The sequence below is a fragment of the Ammospiza caudacuta genome, chromosome 19 (assembly GCF_027887145.1).
Source record: "Ammospiza caudacuta isolate bAmmCau1 chromosome 19, bAmmCau1.pri, whole genome shotgun sequence".
Lineage (NCBI taxonomy): Eukaryota > Metazoa > Chordata > Aves > Passeriformes > Passerellidae > Ammospiza > Ammospiza caudacuta.
The window spans coordinates 3,777,697-3,787,917 of record NC_080611.1 but is presented as its reverse complement, the minus strand read 5'-3'; the positions used below and the strand labels follow the sequence as shown (position 1 = coordinate 3,787,917).

The following is a 10,221-nucleotide window of genomic DNA, read 5'->3' as shown; positions in this document are numbered from 1 at the left end:
TCAGCTGTGTTAAAGAGCTCAGACTAAACAGCTTGTCCAGTGCTGAGAAGCCTGGCTGATAGCAGCAAAGGGCTGAGCAGAGAAGTGTCCCCCTTCCCTGGTGCCAGCAACTGCCACCAACAGAGCTGGGGATAGAAATCACTGTGTGTCACCTTAGCTTACTAGTGGAAAGACAAACCTCAGAGAAATGCTCTCTTCTCTATATTTCAGTGGTTTATACTGATAAATTACCCCCACCTTTTGCACATGACCTCTTCAAAACAGCTCTCCTGGCTGTAACCCAAACTTTCCCCCAGCAACAGACTGAAAGTCTCTAAATGCCAAGAACGTCCCCTTGCAGGCTCCTCAGGAGAAGCAGGACCCTGGGTTCCAGCCAGGCCCCTGCTAAGTGCCCCAGACCACATCTGCAGGGCTACCTGGAGGTGCAAGAGCTTGGGGAGAGCTGTGTCCTCTCATCTGCAGTCTCTCCGCAGCACAGGTCGCTGCTCAGGGCTCCCAGAGTTTCTGCAGAGGAAGTACTGGTGGCTGAGGGCTGCTTTGGCCGAGATGCGCTTGCTGGGATCATACAGGAGCAACTGCTGCCAAGAGAAAAACCCAGCAGATTTAGGATTTTAAAAACTGGGTGAGTGATTGCACCTGCACACAGCTGGGCCCAGTTGCTGATGTTGGTCCTGCCTTTTTCCTTCTCTGGGCTCCAGGAGTCACCCACAACTGAAGTTACTCTGGGGATTGTGTAAGAAGAGTTCCTTGACTCCCAGTGCAGTGGTTCCTAGAGGAACGTGCAATGACAGACTTTCTTTAGAGTAAGACTGAGCTCTGTTCCATGATTTGGTGCTGCTGCAATGTCAGAGGTGAGCATTCAACCCAGAGCAGCTGCACTTCTAGATAATTAAATCTCAAATATCCCTATTCCTTACCCAGTTTGAAAACATCCTGTCTATCCCCAGGCCCTGTTCTGAGCCCTCACTCACCGTCAGTAAGTCTCTCCCATCTCGATCTAAGTTTGGAACGATGTCCTTCATCTCCTTCCTTGGCCACCGGGGGAAGCTGCCCTTGTAGTCAGGGAGCTGGGTGACACCAGGCCAGGTCACCTCGGTGGGAGTGCCCAGGGTGCGGAAGATCTGGAAGAGCTGATCGATCTCAGAGTCCCCTGGAAACAGGGCCTTCCTGGTCATCTGGGGGAAGAAAAGGCCAGTTCCCACCTTTCCATCAGCTGTGTGCCCTATTTCCTGCTGCAAGCAGCCCTCTGTCCCAGCAGGTGCAAACACCTGCACCGACCAGGGCAGTTGCAATGCAGTGACTGGGAACATCACAGATGCCTGACTGCTTGCTCCCACTCTTGGCCAGCTCCCTCCTCCCTGCTCTGCAGCTCAGGGACTTTGGGAAAAAGTGCTATTATACTGCAGGGCTAACCACAGCTCTTCCAAGGGGAGTATGGATCCCTAGGACATCCATTCTGTCATGCCACGAGAGTGCTTGTTCTCTGCAGCCCACCATGGGGACATCTGGAAGAGTCATCTCCTCCCAAGGTCAAAATGCTGCAGCAGTAAGGCTGAAGTTACCCCTTTTGCAAGGAGAGGCATCATGTTCCAGTGTACTTGGAACTTCTGCCAGGCCCCCAGGGTGGTAGATTTCCTTCTGAGATAAGGACCAGCTAACCCTTAGGGTGGACTTTCCATAAAGCAAACCCAGGACAGGGTGGGAACACAGTATCCCAGATGTTCTGTATTTCATCCTTCCTTCCCACTGCAGCTGCCTCCTCTGGCTCATGAAAGAGATTATTTAAACCCATCCTACCATTTCTGCAAAGATGCAGCCAATGCTCCAGATATCCACAGGGGTTGAGTAGTATCTGCATCCCAGCAGTATCTCAGGGGCTCGGTACCACAGAGTCACCACCTGGAAAGGAACCCACAAACAAACTGTGTCTGCTTTCCCTGGATGAAACCAGAGGGGTGGGACCCTCCTTTCTCAGCTGTAATGCAGTGACTGTACAAATCTGTACAGAGCATGCTAAGGCCTTGCTGAATTAACAGACACTTTAGTGCCTGAAAGCTTGGGATTAACAGAACATTCTTCAATTACACACTCTGGAACAAATTAAGTGTACCCTGTGGAGAGAAGGTGGGAGCCCAGCTGGCAGCCTGGCTCCAGCAGACAGTCAGCACACCTTGTGGGGTCATGGAGGTCCCTTAGCTGCAGGTGAGGTTAAGAGCACATTCCATGGCTATGCCTCTGTTATGGATGAGCAACTTGTGCTGCTCCTGTTCACCCACTGTGGATTTGTACCCCACTCAGGGAGCCTCAACACTACCTCATGAGTGTACGTGCGTAGGGGGACCCCGAAAGCTCTTGCCAGTCCAAAATCAGCCAGCTTGATTGCTCCTGCTTCGTTAATGAGCAAGTTCTGTGGCTTCAAGTCCCTGTGGATGACCCTGTGCGAGTGGCAGAAGCTCACACCCTGCAGCAGCTGGAAAAGGTAGTTCTGAGGAGAGAAGAGATTTCAGATAAGGCCATGATGAAAACACTTTGAACACTGGATTGTGTGAACCAATGCACTTTGGATCTCTTATAGATCTGAATGAGAAGAAAGCCCTTGTTACAGTGCAACATCAGGTTCCCATAAACTACTCAGCAATGCACACAAACTGCTGCCACACCACGTGAGGACAGAGAGACTCTGGTCCAGGCACTGTTTTTCTCTTCCACCCACCCATTACTCTCTACAAAGGCAATTAGCAACAGATCCCTCCTTTGTTCTGCAGCAGGATAGGCTGGAGAGCCTGGAAACTGCTGGGAAATAAACATTTCTGAGCAATAGTGCCATGAGGGTTTCCCAGCTGAAGTGTTTGAGTTCTGGGAGGCTGAGGAATCATTTCCAGGCACAGCCTAAGCAGCTCTGAGATGGCTCTGCCCAGCAGAAGGCAGCAGGGACATGCTGTCTGCCCTGCCTGTTGGCATTCCTTCCACACTGTACCTTGACCAAGCTTAAAGGAAGCTCTCCAGCTTGGCATGAGTCCATGTACTTCTTCAGGTCCTGATTCAGATATTCAAACACCATATAGAGCTTCTTCTGGCTGTGTATGACATCCAGGAGCCTGTAAAAGAAGTACAGGCTCTCCCTTCAATATCTGCTCCAAACCTCTGCAAATACCCAAACATCCCTCCTCCCACGCATGCCTCTGCTCTGCTGGTCCTTTGAAGAAGAGAGGGGCAGTTTAAGGGCAGAATCTTGTATGGGGCAGCAGCAGTGTGTTGGTGAAGTGGCAGACCCATGAGGTATTGCTGAAAGCCAGGGAAGTTTAAGGGATTCCTGCATTTTCCTGTGCATTTTGGTCCTGCTATACAGTTGGGGAATGACAGAAAAAAAACCCTTGCTGCCTGCTTCCAGAGCAGGAGCTAATGGATGAGCTGGTGGAGAGGGTGCATCCAGGTCTTACCTGACTATGTTCGGGTGCTTCAGCTCCTTCAGCAGTGAGATTTCTCGGATTGCAGTGCTGGGGACACCCTCTGACTCCCTGTGGCAGAGACAGGCTGTACTGCACCCCATAACCCACGGGGATCCCACAGACCAATGGGGCTCTGTGTCCCTTCCTTCTTCCACTGTACCCCAAGGGAGCATTTGAGTTTGGGGTGCAGCAGTGACTGGGGTGGGCTGGGGTGAGGCAGAGGAAATGGAGTTGTGGGCAAAGAGAGGGAGGGGATGACCTAGACATGCAAGCCTTGGGCCAGCTTCTTTGGAAGCATCTAAGGGTGCATTTAGAGAAGCAATAATGTATTAATTACCTAGGTCTTTCTTTTTGGAGGTGGGGGATGAAATGAAAGCTCTTCACCCCTCAGGCAGCCACCTCTCCCATGCTGAGGGGCCACTGTGGGGGGCATATTGGCTCCCAGTCCAGGCAGACCCCCCTCACTGTGCATACAGCTCAGGGATGACCCAGGGGAACAGAAATAACCTTTTACCTGCTCAGTCCCACCCTGAAGGTCCAAGGCTGACCCTGCCTGACCCCCACAGCACAGCCCTGAGGGAGATATTACCTCACAACATGGCAGCTTCTTCCCCCTGCCGTGTGCTGTGGACCCGGGGCCAAGTGGTGCCAGGTCAGGCCCTAAACACTCATACTCAAAGATTTTGAGCTGCTGGCCCAGCAAAGGGTTAAATCAGCCCTTTTTTAGATCACCTAAAAGTTGGGGTCTTCCCTGTGGACCCACACAGCTGTAATGCCCATGAGACACAGAGCCCCCAAGCCCTCCAGACAACACTCCCTTTGGCTCTGCCTTTCCTGATGCCACAGTACACAAGATTATTTTAATCCTAGAGACCATTTTTCCCCTCATGTGAGTCTTTTCTGTGCCTCTCACACCATACTGGGCACAGGCCTGGCACCATGGCAGGCCCAGGGCTTTGCCCCACTCACGCGTCCAGGCGGATCTTCTTGAGGGCCACCAGCTGCCCCGTGCGCTTGTTGCGAGCCTTGTACACCACGCCATAGGTGCCCTCCCCAATCTTCTCCACCTTCTGGAACGACGCCTGGATGGCCTCCATGGCGCTGCCTCGGCCTGGTGACGGCACTGGCGGCGGCCGGCACCGTGCTCTGAGGGGAGGGAAAAAAGCGGGAAACAAAAAGGGGAATGTGGGGAAAGTGTTTGAGCCCTCCGGGTGTTCCCTGAGGTGCTGCCGGTGTCTGGGTCCCACCTTGGTGTTCCCTCAGCCTTGAGGAGCCCTCAGGGACCTGCCTGGGGCAGCTGTGGGTGGACAGGGCGGCCTGGTGGGCTCTGAGGAGCTTCAGGTGGACAGAGCTACACAGAAGCCGCCCAGAGCTGGTTATTCTGCTGCCCACGTTGTGCAGTGTGCTGGCTACAGCCAAAAATTGAGGAAAATTGATGTAAAGATGTACTTTGGGGCCTCAGGAAAAGCAGCATGAACTGCACAGGGCCCAGGGAAGCTCTCCCGCTCCATCTGCACAGTGCTGGGCATCGGTGGAGTAATTGGGTTCATAATTATGGCTTGCTGGGACATGCTGAGGGCAAACATCCGGCAGAAATGTCTTTTTTATTGTTTGGTTGGTTTGGGGGGGTGAAAGGGCGTTTTTGGTTTGGGTTTTTTTGGGTTTGGTGGTTTTTTGGTGGCTTTTGGTTGTGGGTTTTTTGGTTTGGTTTGTAGTTTTTTGTTGGGGATTTTTTGGGGGGATTTTTATTGGGTTTTTTGGGGGGTTTTTATGTTGTGTGTGGAGTTTTTTTTATTTTTTGTCCTTTTTTCCCCTTTTTATTTTGTCTTGCACAATTGTCCCTTGAACCTCCCCAACATGGGTTGTGCTGCTCAGTCAGCCTTTTGGAAGATGTCCTTGAGGGAGAATTAATCATTGACTTGATAGCTGGCAGAAAATGAGATTAAAATAATCTTATGCATTGTGGCACCAGGAAAGGCAAAGGGAATTTCATCTGGAGGACCTGAGGGCTCCATAGCTCTGGGTGGGCATGGACATTGCAGCTGTGTGGGTCCACAGGGAAGACTCCAACTTTTAGGTGACCTAAAAAAGGGCTGATTTAACCCATTGCTGAGCCAGCGGCTCAAAATCTTTGAGTGCAAACACAAAAGGCTGGAGATGGCTGCATTCCCCTGCAAGCCACAGGCACAGCTCAATCCAAATTTGGGGATTTCCACAGTACAGGAGAGTCTTCTCTCCCTTGCACAAACATTTGATTCTCATGTGACATTAGCAATGTTCTGTCCTTTTGTCAAGGGTTTAATACAGCTGTGTGGGCCTGGCATTATGTTCTTACACCAGAGTGGCTCTGATGTAATTTCATCTCCTTTTCTCGCAACTTTTTTAAAACCAGCCACTTCCATACACACCCAGTACTTAGGAGGATGAAAACTGAATTTTCTTACATCATCTATAGGGTTTCTGCAGGGCCTAACACACCTGACTTGGCAAGAAAGAGGGATTTAATCAATAAAAGATGGGCTGCCTTCTTTTTTCATCTTTATTTAGGAAAATTTAAATCAAAATCTTTAGATACTTCAAAAAGAGTGATTTAAGGTCTCTTAAACATAGTTGTGTCAAGGAAAAAAGTCAAGTACTCAGGCTACTGCAAATATTTATTTTAGAATTAAAATTAATCCTCCCCTTAGATACTAGCTCTTCCTACCTGAAGAGGCAGGTGCTACTGAAAATAGTGACTCTTTGTTCATCTTGTTTCTTTGGTCAGTGCAGATGGGTGAGTGTTTTGCCAGGAATGCTCCTGTGTGGCAGCTGAGTCAGGGTACCCCAACACAGGCACTCATGGGCCTGCAGCCAGGCAGGGCTAATGAACTTTGTGCTAATGCCCTTTCCCCCATCTGCCAAAGGTGAGCTGCTGGACTCCAGATTCAGAGCTTCTGACTCCTTCATGTCGTGCATTTTGAAAGAAGCAGTGTAAACCAAGTGTTCCCTTTCCTTAACCACCCTCTCAAGCAAACAACAAACCTGCTTCCCAGAGCTATTTTCAGTCATGACACCTGGGGCAGGAATGGACAGCCCACAGTCACACACATTGACTCAGTCTTCAAGTGTTTCCCTGCTCAGTGACTTTGCTGTTTGCCACAGCAAACACACTTCCTAATTGACTTTTAACATATTTGTTGCAAATGGCAGTGCAAGGACCAGCGTGTGGCTGGTCTCAGAGGTGCTGTCAGGATGTGCTGCTTTCCATCTGCTCCTGCCTCTCTTTGAAGTACTTCCTCTGCTCCTGTATGGCTTGTTCCAGCAGGGCCACGTTCATCCCTTCCACGCAGGTCAATATTCGTGCTTTTACCACAGGACTGGAAGTTTCTGGAGAAAGGAAAACAGAGCAGCTTGGAGACAGAGTTCCCTCAGGCAACATTATGATTCAAGCTGGGCAAATAATCATAGCCTGAGAACTTCAGGAGACCAGTCTGGCTGCATGCTGCCACTGATGTGAGCAGCAGGAGCAGCTTAATTCAGTGATGTGCTTTCCCTCTGCCCTGATGGCTACAAAATGCTGGTGACTGACACTGCACTCCCCTTGCACCGGGGAACAGCGCCAGTGCCTGCCATCTGTCTGCTTTGTGGCTGGATGCATTTTGGTTTTTCCTGCCTGAAAAGCAGCAGTGATGGGTCTGAGGTCATTTCTGAACACCCCTGTGCAGACAAGAGGGCTTAGAAGAGGCTCAAAGCTGGCTACTACCAACAGTTCATTGGTGGCATTCAAGTGTGGCAACATGGAGCTGCACAGAAGGGGCCAAATCTTGGTGACAGAGCCTTGGTGACACAGCCACCATCTCAGTCTGCTCCCCCTCCACCCCTGCAAAATGGGGCCAACTCTCTCCTAGGCTGGGATGACAAAAAGAACAATTTTATAAAGGAATTTTGCAGCAGCGGCTTAGCAGGTCACTCTCCAGAGGCCACATGAAATGTGGCTTTCCACATGCCACTGAGGACTTTTATGGCATGAATGTGAATGCTTTTTATCAGTTGTGGCCAAGATAACAAAGAATTTGCTTCACCATCCCATGGCTCAGCTCAGATCAGCTCCCCACGCAAAGCACCAAGCAGCTGGAACACAGGGCACCCCAGGAAAGGACAACAGGGTGCCCTGCATGACACAGTCTGCCTGCATTCCTCACATGTCTGAGGGCAGGGATAATATATTATTAGAGCCTTTCAAGGATGGCAAAGACCAATCCAGTCACTTGCAAAGAGGTATTGCTGCAATCTGCCGTGTTTGGGGTGAAGACAGTCGGTGTGGTGGCTGGCAGTGATGCCAGAAGGCTTTTCAGCATAGGTTTCACAAGCCCAGCAATGTGGCTGAAACGCTTCCTGTTTCTAAAAAAATCAGTGCCAGAGGACCAGATTTTCACCAAGATAAGGGTGGCTCTTCTCATGGTCAGCTGGGACAGACAGGCTGCTCCTACCTTGAATCACATGTGTGATGGAGGAGCTGCATGAGAGGAGCCTTGGTCCAGGCTGCCCTCAGTGACCCAGGGAGCCCCAAAAGAGCTGATGTACCATGAAGAGCAGCAAAGACCACCAGTTCCCAGAGCATTTACCTTCCCTGTGTTCAGCCTCTCCCAGGACCATGTAGGAAGATCCCACTTGTGCTTGGAATGGCTCCACAAACTCGGTGTCAACACAGACCTGGTACTGAGCCGAGTTGTGCTGCGTGGTGAGAATGGCTTCAGACCGGGCCAGGTCATAGCAGCATAACCTGGGAATGATCAATTTGGGAAGCTCAGCTGTGCAGAAATCCAATTACAACCAAAAAGGGGGTGCTCAGTCAGTGCAGGAAAGGTCTGGCCTGCAAGGAGAGCAGGGTACCCTTCTCACCTGCCAAATGTCCTCAGTGTCTGCCCCTCGGGGACTGAGCTGTTGATCTCCCACGGGAAGTAATAGACACCAGCACTTGGCAGCATCTCACACAACAGCTGACCTGCAGTAAAGCAAAGGCTCTGACTCCATGCTTCTACAGTACCTGATCCAAACTGTGCTACTGCCCTTCAATTCCTTCCTTGCCCAGGTTCCACCATCCAGGGGGCTGCAAGAACTTCACAGCTTCCCTGCTGAGTCCTAATGCAGCTCACTGCACAAGCCAAGCCCAAGGCATCTTGGCACAAAGAGGAGCTGCACAGTCCCACACAACCCAGCATGAACTACAGGCAGCTCACCAGGTCCTCTGGGTCTCCCTCAGGCTATGGATGAGCTGAGAAAGGTTCAGGAAGTGGGGAGAATGGTGACTGAGAGTGTGGCATAGCCTCAGCTGCTGGGGTGACGGAGCACTATGCAGCAAGACTTCAGGAATGATCCCAAGCCTGTTCCCTTACTGCAACATAAAAAAGTGCTGGCAGTGTCAGATCCTGCAGCTGGAGAACAATAAACTGGATCCAAGCCAGCCGAGTTTCATCAGAAGTCTGGCAGGGTTTAGCAGACAGCAAGGAGAAGGATTAATGCAAAGGAGAGGCTCAGGTGGGACCTCCTGGGAGTGCCTGCGGTGGAGCAGGGCTGGCACAGGCAAGTCACAGCCACAGCACAGAGCACACAGAAAGGCAGGAATGCAAAGCAGCTTCAGCAAAGTTCAAACCCTGCCCAGTCAATGTCATAGCCTGGCTCCTGGCTGTGCCCTGAAGTGGTTTTATTTTGGCATAATTTTCCTTCTGATCTCCCTTGCAGGCTGCCTGTGTTTGGAATGTTTCCATGTCTCATTTACTGCTTTTCTCCCTCTCTCTCTTTTTTTTTTTTTTTTTTTTTCCTTTTTTCCTCTCTGTGGGGCACCCCAAGAGCTGCACAACAGCCCAGGCAGGGACTCCTGCCACTCACATCGCTGGGCATTCAAGGACCCCCAACACTGACTACTCAGCAGAGGGTACACTGAGCTGACACACGTGCTGTGGCTTTAATGCTTGGTGTCCCTTCCCCACCCTATGCATTGCTCACGGGGTTGCAACCTTGCAAAATGCCCCACGGAGGACTCTGTGGGAGGCTGGGGAAACCAGGGCGATCCCGGTTTCCCCCATCCCTGCACACGCCTCCCTCTCGGCCCCACAGTGCCATGCCAGGCTGTGGACACTCAGAAAACCCCTCCGGCAGGGTCCCCACCCACCTCCCGGCCCTCTGCAGCTCCGTGCATTCCCGCCGCACATAACATTCAAACAGCAGCGGCAATTCTGCACCTCCACAAGGGCAAAGGCTGTCCTGTACCGCTCAGGTTTTGCTCCTGTACCCCACTGTGCAGCAAGGTGGATCAGCCAGGGATGCAAGGCACTCAGTGCGCATTTAATGCACTTTTAAACGTACGGAGTCACTTGGGTTGTAAAAGCCACACCTCAATCACCACATACCCCGTGCCCACCCAATGTGCTACCCAATGCATGCGGCAGTTCCACTGCAGGACCCTGCAGAGAGATTTAAGGCAGGCCCAGTCCCAAGCGCAGCCCCTTACACACAGATCCACAGCACTACCCAACACCGTACCTAACGCGTGCACAAACGCAGCCCGCTAACGGCACTTAATGAGCTGTTTATTTAATTAGCCACTCCATGCCGATGCCGGGCGCTCTCCCAGAGCTGCTCCATGCACACACAGCGCGATTCGAGGCACCGCTCCCCACACACCGAACGCGCGCTCACTGCTCCGCCATGGCCGCCGTGGGAAGAGCGGGCACGGCAGCGGCCCGCGCGCTCGGGAACCACGTGGCGTCGCGGCAGTGACGTCACGCGGGGG

At 51.8% G+C, this 10,221-nt stretch overlaps 2 protein-coding genes across 3 annotated transcripts; both read right to left on the bottom strand.

Annotated features, from left to right (window-relative positions):
• Positions 1-452: 452 nt before the first annotated feature.
• On the bottom strand, positions 453-4,546 carry CDK3 (cyclin dependent kinase 3). The gene is made up of 7 exons (XM_058817207.1): positions 4,419-4,546; positions 3,441-3,518; positions 2,978-3,098; positions 2,315-2,485; positions 1,798-1,899; positions 972-1,175; positions 453-578 (listed from the first exon to the last, which is right to left on the bottom strand). Exons 1-7 carry the CDS (start codon positions 4,544-4,546, stop codon positions 453-455), a joined length of 930 nt encoding a protein of 309 aa, XP_058673190.1.
• A 1,271-nt stretch (positions 4,547-5,817) lies between these two features.
• Positions 5,818-10,177, bottom strand: TEN1 (TEN1 subunit of CST complex). Of its 2 annotated transcripts, XM_058817426.1 has the most exons (5): positions 9,972-10,165; positions 8,669-8,823; positions 8,331-8,433; positions 8,054-8,211; positions 5,818-6,815 (listed from the first exon to the last, which is right to left on the bottom strand). In XM_058817426.1, the coding sequence occupies exons 3-5, from the start codon at positions 8,414-8,416 to the stop codon at positions 6,676-6,678; spliced, it is 384 nt and encodes a 127-aa protein (XP_058673409.1). In that variant the 5' UTR covers positions 8,417-8,433; positions 8,669-8,823; positions 9,972-10,165; the 3' UTR covers positions 5,818-6,675. The 2 variants fall into 2 exon arrangements, with proteins under 2 accessions (XP_058673409.1, XP_058673408.1); XM_058817425.1 differs by lacking the exon at positions 8,669-8,823 and having other exon boundaries at positions 9,972-10,177.
• Between the last annotated feature and the right edge of the window lie 44 nt (positions 10,178-10,221).